The 27,787-nt window shown below is 53.5% G+C and overlaps 4 protein-coding genes across 11 annotated transcripts in view; 2 read left to right on the top strand and 2 right to left on the bottom strand.

The window, feature by feature from the left end:
- The window catches only part of Unkl (unk like zinc finger), a 45,752-nt gene extending 42,869 nt beyond the window's left edge, over positions 1-2,883 (top strand). For all 6 annotated transcript variants that reach the window (XM_028760772.1, XM_028760771.1, XM_028760773.1 and 3 more), the window contains one exon: positions 162-2,883. In XM_028760772.1, the coding sequence (XP_028616605.1) occupies positions 162-317 (156 nt within the window). In that variant the 3' untranslated portion in view covers positions 318-2,883. The remainder of the gene's footprint in view (positions 1-161) is intronic.
- On the bottom strand, positions 2,735-7,175 carry Gnptg (N-acetylglucosamine-1-phosphate transferase subunit gamma). The gene is made up of 11 exons (XM_028760777.1): positions 7,105-7,175; positions 6,964-7,021; positions 6,824-6,891; positions 4,330-4,384; positions 4,179-4,262; positions 3,987-4,080; positions 3,799-3,913; positions 3,636-3,718; positions 3,425-3,556; positions 3,251-3,332; positions 2,735-3,164 (listed from the first exon to the last, which is right to left on the bottom strand). The coding sequence occupies exons 1-11, from the start codon at positions 7,154-7,156 to the stop codon at positions 3,067-3,069; spliced, it is 921 nt and encodes a 306-aa protein (XP_028616610.1). The 5' UTR covers positions 7,157-7,175; the 3' UTR covers positions 2,735-3,066.
- Positions 7,176-7,220: 45 nt separating this feature from the next.
- Tsr3 (TSR3 ribosome maturation factor) lies at positions 7,221-9,707 on the top strand. 2 transcript variants are annotated; one of them, XM_028760882.1, is made up of 6 exons: positions 7,221-7,397; positions 7,475-7,694; positions 8,112-8,305; positions 8,717-8,890; positions 9,018-9,081; positions 9,338-9,687. In XM_028760882.1, exons 1-6 carry the CDS (start codon positions 7,286-7,288, stop codon positions 9,543-9,545), a joined length of 972 nt encoding a protein of 323 aa, XP_028616715.1. In that variant the 5' UTR covers positions 7,221-7,285; the 3' UTR covers positions 9,546-9,687. The 2 variants fall into 2 exon arrangements, with proteins under 2 accessions (XP_028616715.1, XP_028616716.1); XM_028760883.1 differs by having other exon boundaries at positions 7,265-7,378; positions 9,338-9,707.
- Positions 9,543-23,429, bottom strand: Baiap3 (BAI1 associated protein 3). Of its 2 annotated transcripts, none has more exons than XM_028760880.1 (33): positions 23,345-23,429; positions 18,822-18,955; positions 18,533-18,620; positions 18,243-18,323; positions 17,883-17,990; positions 17,304-17,363; positions 17,082-17,148; positions 16,779-16,974; positions 16,443-16,487; positions 16,250-16,327; positions 16,023-16,125; positions 15,598-15,705; positions 15,416-15,511; positions 15,216-15,319; positions 14,972-15,092; positions 14,445-14,569; positions 14,273-14,363; positions 14,092-14,148; positions 13,907-14,004; positions 13,755-13,806; positions 13,505-13,635; positions 13,275-13,398; positions 12,885-12,977; positions 12,592-12,783; positions 12,435-12,503; positions 12,269-12,348; positions 12,090-12,198; positions 11,702-11,773; positions 11,458-11,538; positions 11,255-11,375; positions 11,063-11,186; positions 10,779-10,984; positions 9,543-10,697 (listed from the first exon to the last, which is right to left on the bottom strand). In XM_028760880.1, exons 2-33 carry the CDS (start codon positions 18,944-18,946, stop codon positions 10,594-10,596), a joined length of 3,309 nt encoding a protein of 1,102 aa, XP_028616713.1. In that variant the 5' UTR covers positions 18,947-18,955; positions 23,345-23,429; the 3' UTR covers positions 9,543-10,593. The 2 variants fall into 2 exon arrangements, with proteins under 2 accessions (XP_028616713.1, XP_028616714.1); XM_028760881.1 differs by lacking the exon at positions 23,345-23,429 and adding an exon at positions 13,056-13,199 and having other exon boundaries at positions 18,822-18,999.
- Between the last annotated feature and the right edge of the window lie 4,358 nt (positions 23,430-27,787).

Here is a 27,787-nt window from a genome sequence, read left to right as displayed (position 1 = left end):
TTGGACCAGAGGAAGGCTTTCTGATTCCACAGCTGACCTCTGTTTAAAGGCTTAGGTTATGTCTGTGTCCGCTGTACACACCCACCCAGGACTTCACTTGCTCTACACATTGACTCGGTCTCCTTGGCTCCCCACACTCACCAGCCACCTCTTCCCCACAGGTGATCTTCCAGCTCCGTGCCAAACAGTGTGTGGCCTGCCAGGAGCGGGCTCATGGCACTGTCCTGCGGCCCTGCCAGCACCGTGTCTTATGTGAACCGTGTGCAGCCAGTACCCCTGAATGCCCCTACTGCAAGGGCCAGCCCCTCCCATGGTGACCAGAGCCAGACCCATTCCTTCCCTGGTGAGCAGTACAAAGGCCTGGGCATACCATGTGCCACTACAGTGTCGAAACTTCACCCCACGCCAGGATGTGAGTTCATGCCCACTGTCCAACAGCCTTTCATGTTACTTTTTTTTCCCCTACCATGTCCCATCATCGGTGTCAAGATACTATCAAAAAAACCTTTGAGGCACCACCAAATCCACTGCCTGTCCCCTAGGCAGGTGGCATGTTTTGGTGCCCCCAGTCCTGAGGCTGCTGTGGCCAGGCCAATGGGAGGTCAGGCCTTGTCAAAGCACTTTGTAAACAGAGGAATTAATTAGACATTATAAATTGTATAAGCTGCTTTCTAGGTCCATGTTTTTAATATGCGATAACATGAAGCTTTATAAGTATACTGTGAACTTGAAGTTTCCTATCGGTTTGTGGTTAACTCATAGTAATGGTAACTACGTTAGATTTCATATTCTGAAACTATTTAGGAAAGGAACATTTATCTAGTAGTGAAGAACTAGAATTTTTTACATTTTAAAATTAAGTGCAAACAAATAGTATTTATAAGCAGAGAGAGGTTATTGAAAGACACATATACATTTAGATGTTCTTAATTTTATGGAAGGAACTAATTTTCCTAAACATGTGCAGGTGCACATGTATGTGGAGTTTTATATTCCAGTATCATAGAGTGATATCCAGAACTCTGTCTTGCACTTATGTGATCCGTGGCCACTTCCAAGTGCCTGTGCCTTGCAAGAGAAGTGAAGGAATTGGTTCATTTGGTTTTTTTCTTCTCCCTTGAAAGACAATTTCATGATAATGAAAAATGCAGCAAAGGAATCAGATATTCAGAGGAATCCAAGATCTACTCGGGAAGGAGCTGTGCTCTGATGTCTTGTCTGTAATGGCAACGGTGCTTTGTAACCTCTGAGTCGCCTGGGGCACCCCTGCTTGTGCTGAACAAAGGGGCTGTGAACCTGAGACTGCATTCTGCTATACCTGTGACCACCCTCACCTCTAGCTGATCCAGAGATGCCCAGAGGCATGCGCCTATGACAGTTTTAGCACACATCTGGTACCTGAGCTGTACATGATATTATCAGAATTCATCACGTGACCAGCAACCACTGCTCTGCATCAGCATCCAAGGCGAAGGCAGGGGCATTGCTCACAGCTTGGCCTCAGGCCTATGGCTCAAATTCTGCTGAGACTGTATCTAGGGTGATAAAACTTCAGCCCTCTACCATAAAGACTGGGACTGTTCCTGGAAATCTAGGGAGGAGACATCTGTCCAGGTGACCTCTGCCCATGGTGGCAGACCTAGACAGGGTAGGTATCCTACCTGCAGGTTCTGCCCAGGCCTCGAAGTGGTTCTCCTTCCCTATGGCTTTGCCAAAGACTTTTAATAGCATTTTTTTAAGTGCAAAGTGACTAGATAAAACGTTTTTATCAGTGACCAAATTAGAATGTATTTAATATAGTAGGAAATTTAAAAGCATTTTTTAATATAAGACAAACTGTTAGAAAAGGCCTATCATTTTAAAGGAAATGGATCTTCAACATTCCACAGCTAGCCCACTACTTAATAAGGTAACTATTGACCTGATTTCAGTGACTTTTGTGTTTAATTATAGTGATAATGATTTATTAGCTCAGTACCTAGATCATGTGTATTTTGTGCTACTGTTACCATGGTTTAAGATTGTTTTATTCATATTTATGCACTGTTCCCCATGTCAGGCCTTTGGTCTCGGTGGTAACAAGACAGTGTTTGTGATTGATAGCTCATCTGGACAATTTCAAGTTGTAACAGTTCCAAGCATTAAGCTTTAGATTGTCTGTAAGCTACTCTGGCTGCTAACTCCTCCTGGGCTGACATTCCGGGCTGGGAGTGGGGGCAGTTCTGGGGCTGTTTGTTATGTGATGGCTGGGGAGGCAGGAGGTAGTGCACACTGGGTCCCAACCCACGTGGGGAGCTTTCCTGGGCATCTGCTCTTCTGGAATCAGGCTGAGCTCTGAAGGACAGGTGTGCAGGGGAAGACCAAAGAACTTCCCAGAAGGGGCCACTTTTCCCATCTGTTCCAGACCTCTTATGAGCTGAGGCTTCTAGGATCCACCCTGGGTGGGAAAGGCCAAGAAGGGGGAAGAGGGGCGTACGGCCCATATGTGGGTAATGGAGGTGGGGCCATGGGTCTAGGAACTGAGACCCACCATTGTCCTGATGCCTGTTGTCTTCTCTAGTGTTAAATAGTAACAGTAAATGACAGTGTCAGAGTCTTGTGTCCCTGGTTGGCAGGCCTTCCCCAGTATGGATGCGCATGTGGATTAACTTACGGAAGCCCTTGTGTGCATTTGTTCTCAGAAATTAGTGGAGAATGTTATGTGAATGGAATCTTCTTAACCCAGATGGTCATATTTATAATACATACCCGTTTACTTCAGTGAATTGTTAAAGTTGTTAACATTTGTTTAAATTTTTTTACAATAGCATTTATGCAATGGTTTACAGAAGTCATGGAGTTATTTTTTATCAGTATGGAATTAATTAAAACTTGCAATCTTTATTTTGTCTGGATCTTTGGGCACAACAAAGGCTAGCCAGCAGGTCCTTCTTGTTTGTCATGACACTGTGTGGCCTAGAAGACGCCAAAAGACACCTGTCTACACTGCACCAGCTTTGTGCACTCTGCTGAGACCATGCTTGGTCTCTCTGTGAAGGATATTTCTCTTCCTCATGGCCACCTGGATCACAGGATGTTCCCACGTAGTCCTGGGTCACCCCGCAGCTGCTCTGAGATTGCACCTATGGGGAGCTGCTGACCCAGGTGCTGAGAGTGAGTGGTTTCTGCCAGAACAGGTAGCACAGTAAGGATCTGCCCCCAGAGCTTCAGGCCCCAGTATGGCTGGCAACTGACCAGGGTAGAGACTGACCTGTGGGCCGAGTGTGGGGGATTCCATGCTGTTCCAGCAGACTCGTCAGTCTCTGTACCTCCTGGGACAGCTCTGCATGTGCCTAGACAAGATTGCCAGCTGGTCAAACCCTGGGGTGGGGGGGCTCTAAGGACTAGGGACCCCTGTAATCTTCCCCCTGTCCCCAGACTCTACCTTTCTACAGTTGTCCAGAGTCTCAAGCCCCAGGCCCTTGGAACCTCCTGCCAGCTGGGTGGGATGCGTTTCTCTGGGGACCTTTAAGTAGCCAGCATCCTCAAAAAGTACCCTCAGCAACTTCTCATAGCCCTGAAAGTGGAAGAGGTAGGAGGAGGAGTACCTGGTAGCGTAGGCAACGGGACACCCCCCCCCCCGAGTGCACACCCACCTGCAGTGTGATTAGCTCGTCTGCCAGGTCCTGTTCCACCTGGTCCCAGCGCTGCTGCAGGGCCTCTGACAGGGTTGGATATACTACAGACACCAGGAGCCATACACTGCAATCTTCTATCTTCCCTCCCTTTCCCTGAACCTGCCCTTACCCAGAGGCCTACCTAACAAAGAGTGGGGATGGCAGACGAGAGGGGTCTCGAATGTCAATGCATAGACACAGGTGCTTGGCTCAGACACATGGGCCAGCCGATTGACCTTTCCACAGGTGAGCTCCACCTGAGAAGAAAGCCTCAGTGGCTGGTGGGGGCGGGGGTTGCTCTCTACCACCTCCATTCTCGATGGGCCTCACCTTGCTCTGCCTGCTGCGGGAGTGGCAGGAATCTCCATCAGTCATCCACATGCTCCTGAAGGTATTGTTGATGATTTCCCACTCATGCCAGATGCTGGGGAAAAGGGAGGCAGCAAAACAGTGATGTGGGGGCTAGGGCAGCAGACTTCACCACTGCCCAGCACTTACCACTACTGCCCTCGCCCAGCTTACCCAAGGATTCCACTGTAGGCGTTCCAGCGGAAGGTCTGCTCATGCTGGGTCACGTTGTGGAAAGGACAGAATTCATACTTGTACCTGGGAGCACAGGCACGTCAGAAGCTCTGCAGGATAGACCCACTCCACCCGCCAGCCTGGCACTCACGTGGACTCCACTAGGCTGAAGCACTTGCCAGCAAGTCTGAAGAGATGCAGGGGCCCTGGGGGAGAACACGACAGCAGTTCAGCATAGGTGTAAACCTCTGCTACCCCTAAAGCTAAAGGCTAAGGTAGGCAGGAGGCCAGAAAGCCCCAAGCTCCTTTCCCTATATGATTGGGAATGTTAGAGGCTGGCTTACCTAATTCCTAGGGACTGACAAACTCATCTCCAGACCACAGAACTGGTTGTCGGTGGCAAGACTCCCATGCCTGTTCTGTAGAGGAGGCCCCCAGTGTCTGTATAGGCTGCCGATAACCTTCTAGAACCTAGTTGCAGACTTGGACCACAGACCCATTGGTAAGACCATCCTGTAGCCAAGTAAGGTGTGTAGGAGTGAGGGTGGGTGGGTGTGTGTGTGTGTGTGTGTGTGTGTGTGTACGCGCACTCATGAACCACCAGCTCAGCCAGCTGAGAGTTTTTAAATTTCCAGTTAAAGTTACACATTTAATGTGATAACCATGAGGATTTAGGTTTGTAAGTTGGAGTGGGGTTTAGTAACATACACCTTTAATCCCAGTACTCGGTAGGAAGTAGCAAGTAGATCTCTGAGTCTGAAGCTAGCCTGATCTATACAGCAAGTTCCAGGCTACCCAGGGCTATATAGTGAGACCCTGTCTCAAAAATTAAAAATTAATGAACTGGATGTGGTGGCACACAATTTTAATCCCAGAGGGATTGGGAGGCAGAGGCTGGCGGATTTTTGCAAGTTCGAAGCCAGCCTGGTTTACAAAGTGAGTTCCAGAACACCCATGGTTATACAGTTAAACCCTGTCTCAAAGAATAAAGAAAAAAATTTTTAAAAATCTAAACTGCAACCTCATAGAAAGGACTGCTTTACTGCTCAGGCCCAGGTTTGTAATTCATGTCTCTGATCACATGATCAAACTGTACTCAGATGTACAGTCAGTTGTTATGCATTGATCTTTTCTATTGCAGCCTTGATAACGAAAGTAGCACGTGTCTTTCTCATCCCTGTCTCTAGCTACTATAGATCGCGTCATTTCTGTCTTAACCTAGCTGTTGTACTGTCCAGGCTGAGTGGCTTCACTTGGTGTTCCTGCTAGGACAGGTCTATTGATTCTCCTGCAGGTTCTGTTATTTAGGAAAACACCTGCCATTTTGAGGAAGTGTGCCAGGGACTCAACCTAAGGACCTCAAACATATATTCTGAAGTTCTAGTGACCTGTGGCTGTTCCTAAGCAATACCCCTTAGCTCTGATTCTGATGGCAGACAGGCTGAAGTGAAGGAGTGGAACAGACACACTATATGAGAAAAATAAGAACAAGAATTGGAGCCTGGAGAGTTGGCTCAACAGTTAAGAACACTTGACTGCTCTTCCAGAGGTCCTGAGTTGAGTTTTCAGCAACCACATGGTGGCTCACAACCATCTGTAATGGGATCCGATGCCCTCTTCTGGTGTGTCTGAACACGGTGACGGTGTACTCATATACATAAAATAAGTAAATCTTTTAAAAAGAAAATAAAAACAAACATCTGCAGTACTGGGTTCTTGGCAACATCTGGCCCCTCCTAGCCAACCAAGGAAATGGCTTGAAGGGCTGTGAAGAAGTCTCTACATCTTATGTGCGCGCACACGCGCACACACACACACACACACACACACACACACGAGCTCACAATGTGATGATAGCAGGTTTTTGGACTCCTGTGTCTTATCAGGAATGTCCCAGCACTGCTCCCAAAACAGTGTCACCTTATGAAAGGAGAGAAGATGCTAACAATTGAGCAGCTTCAGAAGCACCAGCCACGGGCTACCTCCCTGCAAATCATCGTGCCCAGCACACCTCGGATAGTGGGTCACCAAATCCCCAGAGTGCAGCCCTCAGCTAGTCAAGGTCCCTATATGCTGACCAGCCCCGAGCCTCCTCCAACAGCTATCTTACCCTCTTGATGAGTCCTTCTAGGATTTTAGTCCCAAATTTCCTGTGTAAAGGATCTTGACCATGCTGGTGCCCTCTCCACTCCCTAGGACCTAGAAAGAGCTAGACACACCTGGAACGTAGAATCTTCATACCTAACACCTCTGCAGCTCCTAATCAGTCTAAGCACCTATGGAGAGTGGAGACTAGTATCACGAACTGCAGGTCAGCTTGAGTCTACTATGAAAGACTCTTGCCTGAAAACACAAAAGTTAGGGAGGGATGTAGCCCAAGGCTTGAGCGCTTGCTTGCCTATCTCCAGGTAATCACCAGCCCTGGGAGCGAAAAGCACTGCAGTTCCAGTATATACTCCAGAGCATTTAAAACACTTTAGATTCAGTGAGAGACCCTGACTCTCAGTAAGACAAACATACGTAAACCTTCAGCGAGTACATTATCAGAGTCCTTCATCCAAGGCACCCTTCCCTCCCGAACAGAGAGCTTTTTTCGACCCCCCTCAGTCAGCACCTCGGCCAGCTCTGCACCCTCCCGCGCTCACCGGATACAGCCGAAGGCTCTCTCTTGGGCTGAAGGCGGCTTGCCTGGGGCAAGAACGGGTTATTCAGCCTAGGGAACAGAGAAGGTCAGAAGAGCCAGCCACGCTCGGCCCCCAAGCCGCAGGACCGCGGTCCGCCTCACCCGAATGTGTTGGGCTCCTCCACCACCTTCATCTTCCCGGCACGTGTCGGCGCCGGCCCTGCGGAGAGCGAGGTGGTGAGCAGGGAGAGGAGGCGCGGGCAATGCCGGCGTGCGCGGGGCTATGCGCGCGGAGCCACTGACCCTGCGCCGCGAGTCCCAGCAACATCAGGAAGCCAGCCAGCCGACCCGCCATCGCTCCCAGGGTCGCGCGGTCACGTGAGCGACAGCAGGAACTGACTTAACTCAAAACCGGAAGCTGTGCGAGCGCGCACGCGCACACGCTCTCGAACAAACCCTGGAGCTGAGGATTTCATCTAACACTATGGGCCGTAAGAAGGTCGCTCGCGGGTCCAGGACAGAGAGCGGTCGTGTTCGGCGACCCCCCGGCCGCTCTCTGGATGCTTTCGCTGAGGAGGTGGGCGCTGCGCTGCGCGGTGAGTTCGAAGCAGGCGGAGCAGCGGGTCGGGCCTGGGAGCAGGCACTGAGGACCCGTCTTTCTTTCTCTTTGTAGCATCCGTACAGCATGAGGAGACCGAGGACCAGAGCGGCCCGGGCCCAACGACGCTGCCTTGTGCCTTGGCTATGTGGGAACTTGGCCACTGCGACCCCAAGCGCTGCACGGGCCGCAAACTGGCCCGTCTGGGTCTGGTGCGTTGCCTGCGCCTAAATCAAAGATTTGGCGGTCTGGTGCTCAGCCCGGTAGGCACTCAGTACGTGTCTCCGGCAGACAGGTAGACACCTGGGGATCGGGGAGGGATCGGAGAGGGGTTGGGATGCTCTCCACATCATCTTGTCTTTGTTAAACCTTCCAGTATCCGGAGTATCATTTTCTTCACGCCTTGCTTATTGGTCTTGGATGTCCACGTCTTTCTCATGGGCAGAGTTGTATCTAACGTGACCCTTTTTATACAGCAAGGCTAAAGTGTAGAAAAGCCTAGGAGAAACATTTGTTGTGTAAAGTAAACATTATGCAGCTACCCTCAACTGCTGCCACTAAGCTTGCTTGTTACTAAGGGCTCTTTGTGCCACTGCAATAAACCGTAGTTTGGAAATAGCAGAGTGATATTGATATCTCATCTATAGTGAAGTCCGTCTCCAAGGACATGCCTTATTTGGGGCCCCAGAACCTACCCTACACTCTCTGACAGACAGTTGGTGGCACAGTCAGGGGTCGCTGTCATAGACTGCTCCTGGGCCAAACTGGAAGAGACACCCTTTGGGAAGATGCGAGGGAGCCACTTGCGTCTCCTGCCTTACCTCGTAGCCGCCAACCCTGTAAACTATGGCCGGCCCTGCAAACTCTCCTGTGTGGAAGCTTTTGCTGCTGCCTTCTGCATCGTAGGTGAGTTTTGGGTCTGACAGGAGCCTGGCCTGGCAGTCTGGGGCCTGACTCTGCCTGCCCCCCGACCAGTCCCCCATCCAGAGACTCAGATTCTGAGCAAGGGTGGGGGGAGGTGGGGTGTGAGGAGAATATATTGAGAGCCATTAGCCATACAGCTTTGACCTTATGAAGCGGAGGTAGAGGCCAAATAGACAGCTGCCTCTCCTGGATGTTGTGTGGGCCACAGTGGATACCCCATAAGACACAGAGACTAGTATAGTAGGATTATAGGAATGAGTGAGTGAGAGGGACCTTGGGAACTGTAGAGGAGGTGACAGCTTCCTGGGATAGCAGGTGCACTTAGCAGGCAGGGTCATACAATTGTGCTCTCTATAGGTGTCCCAGGCATCTTTTTGGTTTTTGTTCCAATAGGCTTTTCAGACCTTGCTGTCATTTTGCTTCAGAAGTTTAAGTGGGGCAAGGGCTTCCTGGACCTGAACAGACAGCTCCTGGATAAGTACGCAGCCTGCCGCGGCCCGGAGGAGGTGCTGCAGGCTGAACAAGGATACTTGGCTAGCACCAAGGACACCCCTGAGGAGGACATTGGTGAGGCCTGGCATGGTTGGGAGCCCCAGGGAAGCAACCAAGCCCCTCCAGGGCCATAGGAGCCTAGAGCTACTGGCTTGGCTCTACCCTGAAATTACTCAGAGGCTACCTTCCTCTCTATGTTCAGATCCCTTTGACGTGGACTCAGGGCGGGAGTTTGCAAACCTCAACAGGCCTGTGGCCAGCACCCGGTAGGTTCTGTGAGACTACACTTTAGTGATGGCTCAAGCCCCGTTTGCTTCTGGAACCTTGGCCCAATTCCTCCTGCCTTGTAGATGTGGCTTTTTGAACAAGGCCTGGAGGTGATTACGAAGTATAAAGCAGCTGCTTGCTGGAGGGGGTTGGGCTCAGAGCATCCTCTGCTTGAGGGCTTCTCTGCTGAGCCTAATAGGGAATATAACCTTGTACTGGCCTGTGTCTGTACCATGGTCCATTCCTCCCTTCCAGGCTGCCTGTGGACATGGATGACACTGACGAGTCTGAGGGCCACAGTGAAGGTTCTGGGGAGGACAGTGATGAGTGTGAGGAACAAGCACTTGGTGTTAATGGAGGAGACCGGAGCTACTCTGAAGCAGAAGAGACCCCAGAACAAGAGGCTCCGGCCAGAGATTCCACTGAAGTTTGGAAAGGAATCAAGAAACGACAGAGAGACTGAGGTTGCAAACATATTATTGAAGCTGATGTGCATTATTCAGAAGTGGCAGTGGGGATGGACAGGCCTGTCAGGACAATTCTGTGACAGCCTTGTTTGGAGTCCTGCCTTAGTGCTTTCAATAAAACCAAGGAGGGGGCCCTACTATGGGTCTGTTTCTCTGTACTTGGCTAAGCGCTAGGGAAGTCTACCCGGGTGGATCTGGTCTATGAGGTAAGTCTGGTATGGGCACAGATGCGTCAAGGGATATCTGAGCAGCTAGCCATAGAGCCCTTAACCCTAAGCTCCAACTGTGGGCAATTCCCTTTCCTTATGGTGACTATGGGAGAAACTCTCCTGGGCCCAGGAGCCAGGCTGAGACCAGAACACAAGGAATCCTCAGCTGGCCCCTTGCTCACCTGCTGTGGGTAGAGTCCATATCCAGGAGAGAGAAGCTTCAAGCAGTAGAAACTCTGACCCTCACCCTCTGCCTGGTAGCTTCCCAGCTTATCCCGACATTCTTGCCTCTGCCTATGGAGGCCTTTTCCTTAGGGAGCAGGGCAGGGCTTTCTCTAGGAGAGGCTTCCCCAGTGACACTGCTTGTCATGAGGCACAAATTATTTCTCATCAAGCCAAATGATGGTTACCATGGTGTGTGAACTGCAACATTGGCCTCCACCATTGTAGTGGCTGCTACTCCCTAGCTGTGACCATAAATGTCTCCTCTAGGTACTCCCCAGTGGCCTCTAGAGGGCAGAGTCCTCTGAGAGCATATGACCACTGCTCCAGGGAGGAGAGCCCACTAGCATCGGTCTCATCTGCCCTGCTCTGTGTCCAGGGCAGATGCTGGCCAATCCCACTGAGTTGGCTGCCCATATTCTGGGTGGGGCATGCTGGGGCACAAAGGGTTCACAGCACACACCAAAAGACACAGCCAAGGCAGACAGAAGCCACGGGGTCCAACCAGAGCAGGCAGATCACATGGTAAGTGAGGGGCCCCCAGAAGCCGTTGCTTCACAAAGTGGGCCCCACAGGGAAATGGGGAGAGCCAGGGCTGTGCCCATCAGGGTGCTCAGAGGTCAGCCTCCATGCACTTCTCCAGCTCCTTGAGTTTCTTGACAAACTCCTGTGCTTCTCTGTTGGTGCGGCCTTCGAGCATCCGCAGTGCAGACCTCACTGTAGGTGGACGTGCAGGTGGGCATGAGAAGCCAGTTTAGGCCAGCCCCAGAACCCCCGACCCCATAGACTCTCACTCACCCTGAGCTCTGGGCCTGCGCAGGTGTAGTGTGATGGGCTGACCCGGCCTCATGCCCCCTCCCACATGCGGCCTTGCGATGCCACTGACACCACCCAGACCAAGGGCTGCTTCCCCAGCAAAGTCATTGGTGGACAGCCAGTCGTGGTCCATAACCGTGAACAGCACACAGGCTCCGCGGCGGCGGCATGCCTCCGCAGGCACAGAGCTGTGAACAGGGCAGTCAGGAGCCTGCTGTGGCCATACAGCACAGACAGAGGGCACAGCAGGCCAGACAGGCACTCACAAGTGGAAGAGCTCATCATACACCGGGTGCAGTGTCCGAGCTTTGACTTGGGTCCTCTGGCTGCGGACCAGTGGGAAGAGGTGTGGTGGACCAAGCTCCACAATCACAAAGGGATCGCTCAGGCCTAGAAGATACACTGTGAGCCAAGTGTCTCCCTGCCCCCCACCCCCACCCGCGGTTGCTCTGCCTCACCATTGGCATCCAAAGGCAGTAAGTCCGCGCCATGGAGCACCTCCACAGCTAGCCGCTGCTCGGCTGCTTCATAATGACACCGGACAGTCAGGCGCCCAAACCGGTTCTGCTCCAGAGACCTCTGTGGGAAAGGCCAGTGGAAAAAGCCAGTGAATGAAGCTGGCTCTCAGAGCAGGCCTGGGGATAGACAATGACAGGCCCACCTGCTTGAGCTTGTCCAGGTAAAACTGCTCAATACACTCTCGGGTGGAGCATTTGTGTAGCCGAAGCTCCTCCTCCAGCCTCTGCAAGGGAAGCTGGCACTAGTAACTCTGGTCTCTGGCAGCACAACATAAGTGTCTTCACAGAGTCATCTGAACTGCCTCGTGGCCATCTGGTTTCACCAACACAGGGATGCCCACTACAGGGCAGCAAGCTGAACTTGTTCCTGCAGAAGGCACCGCTCACCTTGTAGCTTCCATCCCTCAGGTTCTCCAGGGGCAGCCCCTGGCCCTCAGCATGGAAGAAACTGACCAGAGCCTACAACAGGGAAAGAAGAGAGGGTTGTCAGAGGTTGGCCTGTGCTGAAGACCTGTGGATTCAGAAAGCACGGGGCCTTAGGAGGCAAGGCAAAGCCACTTCTCAAATTGGAAGTGCCTCAGACACCCCCAGGAGGCCTGGGAAAGGGCAGCAAGCGGAGACCGGATAACTATGAGAACAGATGCTCCTAGGCTATTTGGGCTGTAGGACAATGCCAGCACAGCTGTGGAGTTACCTGTGCAGAGGTTTAGTGTCTACAGGGGCAGCCAGGAGAGGACTTTGGGGAGATGGGCCTGAGAGCTCCTCGTGACCTTACCTCCAGTGTGAAATGGAAGCGTCCATAGAAATCAGCAGAGACATCCCTATTGGCGCTCAGCGCCTGGAGAATGGCCTGGAGAAGGAGCTCCCAGAGGGCTTCTAGCACCCTGGAGGGACATTACCGGGGTGACTCCCTGGACCAGCACCACCCCACCTACCCTACTGCCTAGCTGGTACCTGCTCAGGTTCTCCTTCACCAGCGAGTCATTCAGCAAGGCCAGCTTCTCATCTAGGTACTTCAGTAGTGGGGCCACAGCCTGCAGGCAGGAGTCCTCAGGGCTGCCCGAGCTGGACTCCAGCCTGTCCCCTGCATCCGCACTCCCTGCTGCTCTGGTCTACTTACCTCATCATTCTGAATAGAGTCAGGGGACAGACTGATGTGCTGCACGTACTTCCTGATGTCCGCCACCATCTGAGAGAGGGGTGGTGCTCAGAACAAGAGCGGGACTCAATAATAGTCCTCTCATGGGTACAGTCCCGGGCCCCACCCCTCTACCCACCTTGGAAGTCAAGTGTGCTGTCACAGTGTGGGCCTCCCGCTGAAGGTCTTCATCCAGGGCCTGTATGCAGCTGAGTAGAGGGCGGGGGAGTACTCCCTCCAGCCCACTGGCCCCTTCAGACCACGCCAGTCCTCTTAGTGCCTGCCCTGAAGCTCTGCGCACCAACTCCACGTTGTTGAGCACCACGCAGAGCTGGAAAGGTGTGACCAGGGGCAGCTGGGCAGTTATGGGAGGGGGCCGAGGGGAAGGGCACCCAGCCACCTGGTGGCCTCACCTGACACCCAGCCTCTCACCTGCTCACTCACTGCCTCACCAGCAGCCCCTGGCTGGGTGTCCACCTTCTTCCTCAGCAGTTCCGTGTAGAAGAGGGAGGCCTCACACATGTCCTGGGGCAGGAGATGGGCTGGGAGTTTGAGACCCTGCCCCTACCCCATCTACTCCCTGTATAACCCTAGCCCATGTACCTGGCTGAGCTGAGTGCCTAGCCCCTGGGCCTGGGCAGGGTCAGGCCAAGCCAGGCGGACCCAGAGCTCCTGGATGTGACTAAGGCAGAGGCTGGCAGTGGCCGCAGAGCTGCTGTGTTTGGAAGCCGCATCCACAGGCTCCAGCTACAAAGGCAGAGAGTGCTGGTGTTGCGGGGGGGACAGGATGAGGCAGCACCATGCATCTGGGCACACACTCACTGTGTCGACATCCACAGCTCCCTGAAGGCGCCACTTGGCCTGGTCCCGCAGCACCTGTAGCCAGAGCTTCACAGCGGGCAGAAATGGGGTGTGGATGCCAGCCAGAGCCAGGGAGCGGCTCTCCCTGCAGAGAACACTCACTCAGAACCCATCAAGGCTCACGTACTTTCACCCAGAGCTCTCCACATTCAAACCTAAGAGGATACTGGTCCGAGTTTGGGGGTACCCACCGTCCAGGGATGCAGCTCCAGAAGCGCTGGGTGTCTGCCAGGGTCAGGTAGAGCTCAAAGAGCCCTGAGGCCACCTCTAAGTTCATCTTGGGGCTTAGCTCCTCTGTCAGCACCCATGCCTCCTCAGCCACCTGCCTCAGATGGTGGTATTAGGCTGCTGCCAAAGTAAATCTAGGCACCCTCTTAACCAGGGACTTCTCCCCGGTTTCCAGTACCCACAGGCACCCAGGGTAAAGGACTCCCCCCTCACCAGACGTTCCAGCTGCCGGAAGGTAAGGGTGAAGAAGTCCACCTTCAGGATACTGCAAAAGACACGCCTCAGCCTCCTGTTCCCCACTAGCCAGTCCTACCAACCCCATAGCCCATTCTGGCCTACTACCATCAACCAGGGGAAGAGCCTACCCATGGAAGAGGCTGGCATAGACCCCGTAGCAGGACTGCAAATCCTCATAGATGATATCTGCAAGCTCAACCAGCCCCGCTAGGCGCTGTGGCCCTGGCTGCAAGAAAGCCAGGCTTGGAGTGACCTATGTGACCTATGTATCCCCAACCCCTGTACCTCCCATCCAGGCTGTCTAGAGCCACACCTGCTCTCGGGGACTCTTGGTGTTCAGGAGCTGGTCGTACCACTCACGGTTGCCTCGCTATAGCAGCAGCCAGTAAAGACAACAGAGTGGATGGAAGGGAAGAGTCAGGTTAAGGGACTCTGAACAGGAGCAAGCCCTGTCAGGGGACAAGGGAAGGAGGCCAAGATGGATCCAGACATACCTTCAGGGCGGCAGCAATGTCCATGCTGAGCTCTGTCTCAAAGGGGCAGATCTCAAAGGCTGGCTGGAAGAGCTGTAGCTTCTCCAGGCACCTGGGGAGGACAGCCAACTGAGGAGACCCCGGCCCCAACCCCCAGTCCTTCAGGTCCCTGGCCCTGCTCTGTGACACCCACTTGAGCAGCAGCTCCAGGCGATACACAGCCGTGCTGTTGGTGGCAGGGAAGTAATCTCGGAGCTGGCGCAGCAGTTTCAGCCCGAACTCCGAGAAGGCAGAAAAGCTGTCAGCCAGGCTCTCCTCCTGCAAGGAATGGGTCAAGCCAGGGTCAAACCAGGGTCAAGATTCAAGGTGGCTTTGCTCAGAGATACAGAAAAAGCGCCGCTTCGTGTAGCTACCCCCGTCCCTTCTCAAGGCCCGTTCCATTCTCCTTACTGCACCCGTGAGTCACAGTGCCTTACAGCTCCTGTCCCCTCTGCCCCATACTGCCAGCACCTGCTTAGGCCTGCTGTTCAGACACTTGCCACCTCAGAGGCATTGCCCTTAGCCCAGTCTGAGCTTTGTGATAGCCGTCCAAGGTTACTCCATTACAAACATCGCTTCCTTACTGCACAGTGTGTTGTCAGACCCTGTGAGGGCAGGTCTCTTTCCCTTGGCTCTGAGTGAGCTCTTTTCTAATAGCTCTGTGGCAATGACCATGGCTACCTGCTCCTGGGGCAGTGACGCTGCCTCCTCCCAGTGTGCCTGCACGTCTTCCAGCAGCCCCAGCAGGTACCCATAGTCCAGGGTCCGTGTCTGATGGTGACGGCTACTGACTTGCCAGTGCCTGTAGGAGCCCAAGCTTGTGATCTGCTCTTGCATAACAGGCCCACCCCATAGCACTGCCTTTTCCCATGCTCCACCCACTTCTCAGGAGGCTCCACCCACAAGGGCCACCCTGCCTACTCACAGCACCGCCAGCTGCAATGGGGACAGATTGCTTTGGGCTCCGTGCAGACAAAGGACTGTGGTCCCGGGCCCACTAAGCTCGCCACGCCAACTACTGGAATTGGGCTGGAGAAGGAATCCAGGGATGGGCAGAGGCCAGAGAGCCCCTCCATCCCTGCTCTAGGCTCTTACTCTACTCAGCAGCCCAAGGGTACCCACTACCTCCTCCACACGATGCTCAAACCGCAGCACACGGCTGAGGAGCAGCAGGTACGACAGGAAGCCCGAGCGTCCGCGCTGACTCATAACAGTGTCCCTCTGCAAGGCAGAACCTGAGGTCTATCATCAGCTCCGCCTGAGCCTTGAAGGCAGGGGTGCAGATGTGGTTCCCCATGGCTTCCCACCTGGGTAGTGATCAGCTTCAGGACCAGGTGGCAGTCTCCCTGAACACGGGAGGCACTGGAGCGTGGTTCCAGCTTAAACCAGCGGTCAGCACCTGCCACAGGCACCTCCTGAGAGGGGCGAGGGTGGGAAGATGTAATACCCCTCTCCTTTCCCACCCTGTCACATATGGCTGGAGTATATATAGCTCAGCAGTACAGTGCTATCAAATCCCAGTAAAGACAAAACAGGGCTAACTACCCTCTGGGACCCCAGAATGCTGTGTAGCCCACCTCCTCCAGTCACAACAGAGGGGAATGTGCCATGGGAGTCATAGGATCCTGCCACTGGAGATGCCCAAGAATCCTGGGGCACCTCCCACGCACCCACCAAGCATCCTGGGGCAGCACACACATCCCATGGCTCCGTCCCATCCCTCCTCACACACCCGAATAGGGATGTTGAGGCACCCCAGAAAGTCATCAGTGTGGTCCTCAGTGGGTCCTGCTGTCCCATTTGCACGGGCCGACTTGACAATCTGTTTGAAGTATCTGGGCACAACAGGGTGGACAGCAAGGCAGTGTCACTCTGGTGGTCCTGGAAAGCTACTGGCTGCTGTGGCTACGCTGTATGCACCGGTCTAGGGTTATTACGTTCCCCTCCCCCACCCCATACCTGGTCATGCCCTTCAGGCCAATAACTTCATTCAGCTTCCTGCATGCTTCTGCCAGGGATACGTCATCATCGTGGTCCCTGAAGGTGGAGGATGTCTTGACTGGAGTCCAGCTCTGAGAACCCCCCTCCCTGATTCTTCCTCAAACTAGAGATACCACCACCCTCCATGCCCTGCAGAGTCGGGGTCCTCTACCAGATGTCCAGGTGCAGCTGGTCTGTGTTGACATCGTCAATTTCACTGCAGACAAAACAGAAATGTCTATGACATTGTGTCCCAGGCCACATCTGTCCAGCACTGAGGTGATGTCCAGGAGCAACAGGTAGTAGCCGTTAAGTTCAGCTTCCCCACACAGACTGCAAGCTCACACCCTAACTTCTGTCTGCTACCACCTATGTGGTCATGCCAATACATCATCTGCGGGCCTCAGTTTATTGTTACCAGTCCCTCTTAAGAGTTGCCTGGGGCAACTCTTAATGAGTGGCTATCATTTGAGGAATGTGGCTATCAGCAGGGTAGGAGGAGCCTTACAACAGGAAGTGCTCTTTCCAGACAGGATTCAAGGTGCTGCTTTTGACCTCCGTGACCTGGATACACTTGGCAGGCAGCGGGTTGCTACGCTTGCTGCCTTTGCGGAAGCCAAAGCGCTGCTCCTTCTGCCCGCTTGACTCCTGTGGGGCACTTGAGGCCGGCAGGATGCCCAGCATGCAGTATGGGTCACTGAAACCTGAAATGGAGCAGGTGCCTCAGCCCTTGGCCTCCATGTTCTGCACTCTCCACAGCTTCCAGGAGCTGCTGCCAGGCACTACAAGGGTCTGCCAGATACCTACTCACCATTGGGGTCTTTAGCCAGAAGGTTCTTGGCACGCATTACAGAGACTTTCAGCGCATATGTGGGAGCCTGTCAACAGAAGGGTACTGGGGGATTTCACAGGACTAAGAAGCCTCAGCATGCATGTCACAGTCTTTCACTTCCCTGCCACCCTGGCATCCCTCCCTGCCGCACCAGCACTGTTTCCACTCAGCTGGCACCTGCTTGGGTGGGCATAGCCTCACCTTGGCCTTCTTCACACGCATGATGGCCTCCATGTGCTCCTCAGAACTGGTGCCAAACACCTGTGGGTAGTGGACAGGTAAATAGGAGCCTGAGGAGAGGCTGGTGCTGGCCTGAGAGTCTCAGGAATGCACAGAGGAGTGAGTGAACCCTCTTTCCCTAGCACCGGAAAGGCCGCTGTCCAGCTGGTGTATGGTTCTGAGCACCCAGAGGAGTGAGCTGGTGAGGGCATGGCACAAAAACTGGGGCAGCGACGGATAATTCAGAGCACAAACCAGAGGGAGTGAAACACGTCCTCTGAGGACTCCCTGATTCTCTGAGCGCCAGTGAGCTGTTTCTAATCATTTCTGAGTTATCTGTTTTGCATCCTCTGCACATATGTCTACATGGCTAGCCAGGTCTTTATCCCCTGTGTATATTCACTAGCGTACTGTGGTGTGTGCATTCTGTGACTCTGTGTGTCATCCAGGTGATACTGGCAACAGGGTGTGTGTATGTATGTGTGTGCACGGGAGAACACACGCACACACCTGTACACACACACCACACCTCAGTCCTCCCCAGAGTGGGGCCCTGCTCACCTGCTGAAGGTAGCTTAGCAGGACCTCCTCATCATCTACCTGGTCGGGGCCCATGGTGCCGGCCCGGTGGAGGACCGTGTATAAGGCCTCCTCATAGAGAATCTCCACCTTCAGGAAACAGGCCCTGAGTTCCCAGCCAGAGCAGAGCTTCTCAGCTCCTGCCCTGCCCTTGTGTGCATCCAGTCCTCAGCCCCAGGTAGCTCTTCCCACTGCTGACTGGATGCCCAGCCTTGGCACCTCTGTTCCTGCTCACTCAACCACACTACCCACCTGTCACCAGACCCCGGGTACATTCCTAGAGAAAGGAGTTATAGTCACTCCTTGATCTTAGACACCCCCCTCCTACCCCGCACACATTACCTCCTCCTGGGTCAGGGCTCTCAGGCCACGATTGGGGTCCACAGGCTCAGCAGGGGCTGGCGAACCACTTCGAAGAAGAACCTGTGAGGGTTAGTGTAGCAGGTGAAGATCTGTGAAGGTGGGTGGAGCTTAGTCATAGCTGCCCCTGACGCCCTCTAGCTGACTGAACAAACGTACTTCAGGGAGGTGGGAGCTTAGAGGTTTGCCATGGGCAGTCAGATAGGGCCTAGGACAATAAATAGCCTGTGCTGAGTAGCAGTCCTTAGGCCCTTCAGAAATGGATTTCTTACCTCAGGACATGGCAGGCCCTGTCTGCCATCCCCCTTTTTCAGGATGAGTCGCATGTGGGCAAAGAACTCCACACCATCCCCAGGTTTCCTGGAAGAGAGCCTGGCTCAGAACAGAATCTCACGGAGAGTGGATCAAGGGGGAAACCATCGTGATCTTGGCCTTGAGTTCAGACTCTCTCGGTCCCTCTTCCCACCCACGTGGATCCGAAGTGGAAAATGAGCGTACAGGCCAGCTAGGGAAGGGAGGCCGGGTATACATGCCCTGCAGGGTCGGCCCTAGGGTACTCACCAGGCCCCCGTGGGAGGCTCCTGTGAGTTTGTGATCTCAGGTTCCTGCTCTGTCTTGCGGCGGAAGGACGGGCACACCTGCACCTGCCTGAGCACGCTGCTCTTGATGTCCAGCAAGGCTGACATGGCAAACACCTGTAGCAAGTACATTAGTTGCTCAACTGTTCTCTCATGTACAGGCTAACAGAGGGTAGCTAAAGGCTCAGGGGCCTGCCACCACCCTGCATTCTGCTGGGTCCCTGGAGAGGGGCTTTGTGGACTCTGCTGCCACACTGGATAAGTGACCTAATAGCCTTTTGTGCCCCCTGTAGAGTAGCTTTGGGAGATAGTGGCGGACACCCTCAGGGGTAGAAGGAGAAGTGCCAGGCAGAGTTGGTGCTCTGTGTGAAGGGACTTCTGGGCTCTCAGTAGAGACAGATATGTCCTGTTCTCACATCCAAGGCTGGTACCTGTATTGTGTCCCAGTCATCTAGGAAAGTATGACAGACAGAATGTGGCTGTTTTCTGTCTCCTTACCAATACCCTCGCGCAGTTGGAGCCAGGACAGATAGTACCTAGGCCTTCTCTGCAGGAGGCTAAAACAGTGAGGTAGGGCACTTGTCTGTGGTTTGGCCCTTACACCCATAAGCCCAGGGTAGGCTTGGCAGCTGTCACTGAGGCCAAGGTGCTCACGAGGGAGCTACTCTGGGGTCCTTACATACATCCAATAAAACATAAGGGGTTGGTACCCCCAAAGTAGAGTTTGAACCCCACAATCAGTAAAAAGGAAAACATCAAACCCATGCGTCTCATTTGGGAAAGGCTGGAAGTATTCAGCTGCATCCTTAGCTCCCTGTCAACTAGCACATCGAATCAGCTGCCTGCCTGTTGCTGTGGCAACCAAGCCATCCTGCTGCATCCTGCCCAAGCAGCCTGGTTTTCATCTCTAGGAGAGTGGTCTCGCAATCACAAATGGAGTCCAGGCCCAGGCTGACCCTGTGGCCTCCCCTCAACCATCCTATTCTGAAGCTGAGGTTTAGGGATGGAGGGGTATGATCTGAACATATCTTTAACCCTGGTAGGTAGCTGGGACACCAAGGGATCACAGTGGCAATTCTGAGACTGAGTACCAGAAGTGCACCCTCCATTTGGAGTGGCAGGCAGGCCTAGGGTCACCTGAGAATTCTTTTTTTTTTGGTTTGGATTTTCGAGACAGGGTTTCTCTCTGTAGCCCTGGCTGTCCTGGAACTCACTCTGTAGACCAGGCTAGCCTCGAACTCTTGAACTCAGAAATCCGCCTGCCTCTGCCTCCCAAGTGCTAGGATTAAAGAAGTGCGCCACCACCACCCGGCTTTTTTTTTCTTTTTTTTCTTTTTTTTTCTTTCTTTTTCCTTTCTTTTTTTCACCTGAGAATTCTTGTTTCCCTTAGATTTGATGAGTTTCCATATCCTTTCCACATCAAGGAGGAAGATCTGCTGGCATCCACATCCGCATAGTCTTCTGCTTAGCACCCAAGTTTAAGGCTAGTATAGCATCTATGATACTGTGGCCCGTTTCTACAACGTCACCCTGCTGCCCCCCACTCTGGGTCACACAACCACTTCTGGGCCTGAGCCTTCCCCACACTACCCCAGGGAGGTCCTCTCTCTTCCCTTAGGAAAACAATCCCACATCACCAGCACCTACTCCTTGGGCTCCCTGTCTTGCTGGCTCACTAACAAGATATCTGTGCCTGCCATCCACTACAGGGCACTGGTACCCATCTACCCAGTTGCAAGAGGAGACTGTCATTTCCATTGCGTAAGACAGGAAACGGACTCCGCGGCAGGTTCTGCTCCTGGCCCAGGGTCTCTGGCAGTCAGAGAATGCAGCTTCTTTCTGCCAGGGAGCCCTCCGCCCTACTTCCGTTTCCACCCTCCCCACTGGCTCAGGCCAGCATTCCTCCACTGTACTGCATTCTGACCCCTTTGTTCCAAGGAGTTCCTATCTGATGAGGCCCCCGGAGCTGCAGACTGATGGAGGCCAGGTGGCTGTGCACGCTGAGGAGAAGACCCACAAACCTCCTCCCAAATGTAGGGACCCAGTAAGCTTTTTGAAACACATATCCAGCCAGTCCTGAGGTCCCAGGTGGCCAAGTGTCACAAGCCCATCTCCTCCCTAACTAAAAGGAGAGCTGCTCCCCCCTGCGCCCCAAGCCAGGAAAGCAGCCACTTCTTGAGCTGTTGCCAAGGCAACCACCAGCCGCATCTATGTGTGACGGGGCCACGGGGGCTTGCAGTCCCAGAGAAAAATGTGACGCAGAAGGAAAGTAACCTGACAGCGCCAGGGCTGAGGGGTGCTGAGGGGTGCTAAGGGGTGCTAAGGGGTGCGCCCCCTGCCCTGCGTCAAACAAGGAAACAGGTGTGGGCTTGGGAACTTGCCCAGGGTCACCACCGGCAGGTGGTATCCTGGGATTTAAGGCTCTGCTGTACAAACATTATCTTTTCCGGGGGTGTCCTGCGCTTGGGTTCAGCTGTAAACCACCCCCCCAGGTCTGTTGCTAGGATGAGGCTAACAGCAGTGTATCAGAGCCAGTCTCTGTAAGAGATGGCTCATCTGGGTGCCCAGAAACAGCTCTGGTCCCCTTGGAAACCCTAGGCTGCTTCAGCAGCTGTTAGTTTCTCTGACCCAACAGCCCGGTCCCTGAGAGACACCTGTCAAAAAGGCCTCTGACTGTGGCCAGCCAGGTGACTCATTCCACCTCTACCCTGGAAAGCCTGCCTGTGTTTGACTACTGCCTGTGTATTTCTAAACCTCAACCTGTAGGGGACAGCAATGAGCTAAGGGCAAAGATACCCCCCCCCAAAGCCCACTCTCCACCCCAGTCTCTCTGGCAGGCACAGCTCAGACACTGTCCAGTATTTCACTGTCCCTCCTAGGGTTGGATAGTTCAGCAGAATGTGCCGACAGGCCTGCTCACACTCAGTCACTAGGGCCAGAGCCATAGCTCCCAACTGCCCACTAAGCAAAGGAAGGATGCACCAGGAAACTCTTGTCATATGACGTGGAGTCTGATCCAAAGCTATGGTCACTGCATTCACAGTCTGGGATTAGGTAAGCTGTCCAGAGGCAGGGTTTAACCCTGGACTCTCACACCAAGCTGTCACCTACCAGACAGCCATTTGAAGATCTTGGGGGGCAGTGAGGCAGAGAATTTAAGGGCAGCTTAGTAGAAGGCTGGAGGGGTCTTCCTAGGCTTCCAGTTCATAGCAAACACAAGAGCACTGAATGGGACACCCTTAGTGTCTATAGACCTCTAGAAACTGGGGCAGATTCATGTCATAAGATGGCGTCCCATGATCTCCTTTGGTCTCCTTTGCTTTTTTTTTTTTTTTCTTTTCCTCTCTTCCTGGCCAGTCCCCACCCAAGTCTTCCTGTATTCTCAGATCTCCCCATGGCCTCAGAAGCTCATCGGGTCTACCTGTTAAACATGCTGCTGCAAGCTCATCCCTTCTGATTCACAAGAAGGGGGGGGGGGAGGGTCTGCTCTTTGATTTCTGTAAGTGAAGTAGAGCGTCTGGGGTCAGAGGCCGGCAGCAAGTGGATGCTCTCCAGGCCCCACAGGTGGAGACTGCTTCACTCTTCCCAGGAGCCTTACCTGCTACTTACCTGTCTCTGTTGAGTTGCTCCTGATCGGCTGTTTCTGATGATGGGGGTGGGGGAAGCTGTGGTTACCCTCCCCTGTTCTGTTGAGGTTTCTTTTCCTTGAAGGCAGGAGGTCTGAAGGGAGTTTGGGAGCTGCTATGGTTTACTCCTCTTGCTTCCTTTCTGTCTGTTTCTCTCTGATTCTCTCTCTGTCTCTGTCTCTCTGTCACCCCACACACACACACACACACACACACACACACACACACACGAGTCAGACCCCAGACCAAATGGTGGGGCCCGAATTCCTGGATCACTAGGGAGGAATAAGGCTTACCCTGGCAGGGATTTCAGGTTAGTGAGGGCAAAGGTCTCAATAAGGAGCGTCGGAAAGTGGGAGGGACACGGGCGCTAGGGGTTTGATGGGATTCAACCTGCTCAGAGAAGCCCCGCAGGGCGTCTCCGAGGTCCCCAGCTCCGCTTTAGGCAGCGGCCTCTATTGGGAAGAGGGGTTACAGTTAGGTGGCTCAGCAGCGGCGGTCTCGTGGGAACCGAGGTTGAAGGTGTGCACTCTCTGGGTCCGGAGGTCTCGCCCTTCCACCCTCCCCGGGGCGTTCTGCAGTGCCGACCTTCCGCGCCCTCTACTGCGCTCAGAGCCTAAGACGCGGGCCGTGCGACCCCGCCCCTCTCTCTGAGCACGCGCGGCCTCAGTTTCCCCAGGACCTCAGTTTCCCTTTGCTTCTGACGCCAGCAATTCCCGTGCTCCTCCGGGAGCGTAGTGCAGAAACCAGGGGTGGGGGTGGGGCTAAGCCCGAGGGGACGGTCGCGTCCGTCCGTCCGTCCATCTGTCTGTCTGTGGTAAAAAGCAGGTTAAGCCTCGACGGCAGTCTGACGACATTGGGCAGGAGTTACAGCACTCACCGTGGACAGGGCTTCGGGGGCCACAGGGTCGGGGGTGGGTCCCTGCTGGTGTCGCTGTCGCACTAGCTGGGGACACCGAGGCACAGCGACCGCTGGCAGCCACGCACGCTGGAGACTGAGCACTGCAGAGCGGGCGCCGCGGGCGGGGGGCGCGGGCGGGCGGGCGGGCGGAGGCGGGGCCTGGCCTCGTTTGCTGGTCAGAGGTTCCAGCCCTGCCCGCCCCTACCCTGCGCGTTTGATGTCGGGAGGGGGCTCCCTACCCGCTTGGTACTGGCCAGAGGGACCCCGCTCTGGACGCAGGGCTCAGTAACCTACAGGTGGGTGCAGAGACGGGCGTTGCGTTGGATCTCGATTGGCTGTGTTAGCTGTCCACCCCCCCCCTTCTCCTGCCCCGAGGGAGGAGGCTGTCACGGGGTCTCCTTCCCAGGGCCGCAGGGAAGCTACAGTCGCCCAAAGAAACACGAAGTGCCTGATGTTTCTTGAAGTGCTGTACAGCCATATCCAAAGTCAACCCTCTCACCAAAGCTCTGCCCCTCAGTACTGCCGGGAGCTGTTCTTTTCCAGGGAAATCAGCTCTGGTATTAACCTGGGACATCTCATGACGTCATGTTTATCTATGAATTCGTGCAGAAGGCCAAGATTAAGCCTCAGTCGATGGATCCTGCTGTTTCCAGCCCACTTCTTAGGCCCCCTCCACTACATGAGCAGAGTGATGGTCACCTGGAGACTTGTTAAAGAACTTGCCTGTCCAGTTCCCAAAAGTGCTAGCTCTGAAGCTGGGGCAGAGGGTGGACCTGACAGGGTTCCTACTGTTGTTCTCAGCACCCACTGAGAATTGTTCTTGGCTGTTCCAGAGCTCAGTAGATCCCTGAAGACCAACACCGACTTCAGTGGGATACCACTGGTGGGCACTTTGCTTCTAGGTAGATCCACTTTAGAGTTTACACCAAAGGTCTCATTCTTTGTTTGTTTGGCTTGGTTTTTCATTTCTGTGTAGCCCTGGCTGTCCTGAAGCTCTCTGTAGACCAGGCTGGCCTTGAACTCAGAGAGTCACCTGCTTCTGCCGGATTTAAAGGCATTCCCCACTACTGACTGGCTCAAAGGTGTCATTCTTATGGGAAGGACTCCAACCAGTGTGAGGATCAGGAAAGCAGGCCTGAAAATCTTCACTTTAGACTGTAGCAAAGACCATCTCTGCTGGGGAGACAACGCGGAAACAGGCTTCTAAAAGGGGCCTGGGCAGGGGACAGTGTTCCTCATTACCAGGAATTGGAGAGGAAACATCTGAGGGACAACAGCCTGGCCCTAGTCCTTCATACCAGGGAGCATACAGGTGAGGCCACCTGTCTATATCCCAATTCACATTGTGTGTCAAGTCCTACGCCCTCACATGTATGTCAAGTCCTACGCCCATCACTGAAGTCAGGAGACAGAACAGAATATTGTCCTGCAGAATGCTCAGTTTTCAGTCAACCACCGGCTTGGCACAGCCCTGACAAGCAAAAGGGATAAAAGATAAAATCATTATCAGGACCAGGATATCAGATGAGCAAGGGAAGGGTCCTGGATTCTGTGCCCCACACTGTCCTGCTATAGAAGGGACAGGGGTTGCAGTGAAACAGCCAATCCCCCTCCCAGAATCTGGAGTTGATGTATCCACTAGTATAGTCTTGTGTCAGGTTTTGCCAACCTGTTGGAACACACACACACAGAGAAAGAAAGAGAGAGAGAGAGAGAGAGAGAGAGAGAGAGAGAGAGAGAGAGAGAGAGAGAGACTGGTTGCCATGGTGATGGTAATGGCTTTGGGGTAAAAGGATGAGCTAGAGGCTGCAGTAAACAGGAAGTGGGGGGAGCCCCACTGCAGGGGCTCCAGCGTCTGAGACTGGGTTGGGTAAGATTAGCTCCTATCTTTGATAGGAATCTGAGACCCAAACACAGAGAGGCTTTGAGTCACAAATTCAAAACCCAGCTCCCAGGAGTCAGTCTTGTCTTCCCTGGGTTCTTCCCTCCACAGACCTTTAGTGTGTGTGTGTGTGTGTGTGTGTGTGTGTGTGTGTGTGTGTGTGAATGACAACCCATTGGTGACTCATCCTCTGACTAATCCTAAGGCTGTCATGGCTCAGATGCACTGTGCACCTTCTCCTTGTCTCAGAGCCTTTGCCTCCACCCCCCTGCAACCCCCCCTCCCCGTCTGTAATAGGGGGATGATGATTGACCCCAGAGACTGTGGCGAACCTTAGTTCCTGAGCTCAGCCTGCACTGAGGGCCAGTGAGGGCTCATAGGGTGACCAAGGGCTTTGGTTAGAGTTCAATTTTCCCCTGAGGCCTGCCAGAATCCATTCACCAGCTGAAAAAGTGGCTTCAGGGGTAGACATGGCTCAGGATAGCTTGCCTGACAAGCTGGTCCTTGAACTGCATGCAGTTTGCACCAAGTATTTTGTGACCTTTCTGCAGCCAGTGTCCAGGCACCTGGAGCCAGCTCAGGTCTGGGTGCTACTGCATGTGAGGTTTTTGTTGTTGTTGTTTTTGTTTTTTTTCTCCCCTCAAAACCAAAACAAAGAAAAACCCAGATTTTCATGTAGCTCAGGTTGGCATCAAACCTCAAACTTGCTAGGTGGCCATGGTTAACTTTAATTTTCTTATCTTTCTGCCTCCACCTCTTAAAAGTGCTGGAATTACAGGCATATGCCACCGGTGATTCTTGGTTTTAAGCAGGTGTGGGGCCCTTGTGCATGCTAGGCAAGCAAGCACTCTACCAAGTCAGATCATTAGCCCAAAGGTTGATAATGAGCCGGTTGTTTTTTTGGTTTAAGGACTGACGCAGGGTGGGAGGCAGGCTAGGCTAGCATTCTCCCACCAAGGGATATTGCTCTTTCCTGTGCTCATTTTTGTGGGACCAGGCTGGAGAGGAGGCAAAAGAAGCAGGTCCTGGATAGGGCATGGCCAAAAGCAACACAAAGGCTATTTGGTGGGTCTGAGTCCATCTTCGAGGTTCTGGAAGGCCTGCTGGGGAACACATCTGTCCAGTGAGGGGTAGTGTGCCAGGGCCTGTTTTCCTTAATGGTCATTGCTATGGTCAAAGGTCAAGTGGAGACAACACACACTGTGCAATGGGCTTCATATGTGCTAATCATCTTCTGCAAAACCTGGTTTTGGAGGCACCTTCCTCCTCCTCTCATCTCGAGACCAGCCCCTTCCAGAGACAGGAATCCTTAGAGGGGTGAGAACTTTCTTATGAGGGGGTATCCTGGGATGAGGGCCCATATGATCTGGCCTGGGCAGGCAGGGGCCCAGACGGACAAACCCAGATGGTTTTTCATGCATGAGTTCAGGTATGGCCTTCAGGCTGGGCCAGGGACACAACTTCCCTAGGTCAGGGCCTCCACCAGGCCCAATGACTCCTCAGTCACTAACAGTATCTGGAAGCCTCTAACACTCAAGAGCTACTGAATGCCCCCACCACTCATTGTCAGGGTCAGGTGGGACAAGTTCCCTAAACCCAACATTTCTTGAATCCTCCCTGTTGGAACTGGTTCAAACAGTTCCAGGAGGTCCAAGTCGGTACTGGGCCCTGACAACCTCAAAATGATTTACCATATCCAGATGCCACTGGGCACTTTGCTGAATTGCCAAGGTATTCTTGGGCTTCCTCTGTGGCCTGTGGCTGGATGGTCTGGAAAGGCCAAGGGAACCAATAAGCTCCAAACCATCAGGAGCAGTGGCTAGGTCTTCTAGCTGGCCACGCCCCAGTGGATCTTGGTAGATGCAAGGTTGTGCTGTATAGTTTTATGTCAACTTGACATAAGCTAAAGTCATTGGGAGGGGAGAGAAACTCAATCAGAAAATGCCTTAAGATCAGGCTACCAGCAAGTCTGTGAGGCATTTTCTTAATTAGTGATTGTTAGATAAGGGCCCAGCTCATTGTGAATTGGGTCACCATGGGCAGGTGGTCCTGGGTTCTATAAGTAGGGCTGAGCAATCCAGTAAGTAGCACAACTCCATGGCCTCTGCATCTGCCTGCATCTGGCCTGAGCAGGCAGGCAGGTTCCTGTCCTGTTTGAATTCCTGTCCTGCCATCCTTGGATGATGAACAGTGATATGGAAGTGTTAGTTTTCTGCCTAATTGATGGTGTTTCATCACAGCAATAAGACAAAGGCCATGGCGTGTCCATGGACAGAGCACAAGGCCCAGGCTCCCGGGAGCTGCTTGAGAATCAGCTTTTTGCAACCCATGAAATCCCAATGGGCATGGCCAGTTCTGACTTAGCATCCCTGGAGCTAGTCAAAGACTTTAAAAAAAAAAAAACTTTGTCTGGGTGGGTGCCTGTGAAGGCCAAAAGAGGGCACTGGGGCCTTCGGAGCTTGAGTTACAGGCAGTTAGAGAATCGCTTGACATAGGTGCTGGGAACCAAACCCTGTTCCTCTGCCATCTTTCCAGCTACA

This window comes from Grammomys surdaster, unplaced genomic scaffold (assembly GCF_004785775.1).
Source record: "Grammomys surdaster isolate TR1022 unplaced genomic scaffold, NIH_TR_1.0 126612, whole genome shotgun sequence".
Lineage (NCBI taxonomy): Eukaryota > Metazoa > Chordata > Mammalia > Rodentia > Muridae > Grammomys > Grammomys surdaster.
This window is presented reverse-complemented; position numbering and strand designations above follow the sequence as displayed.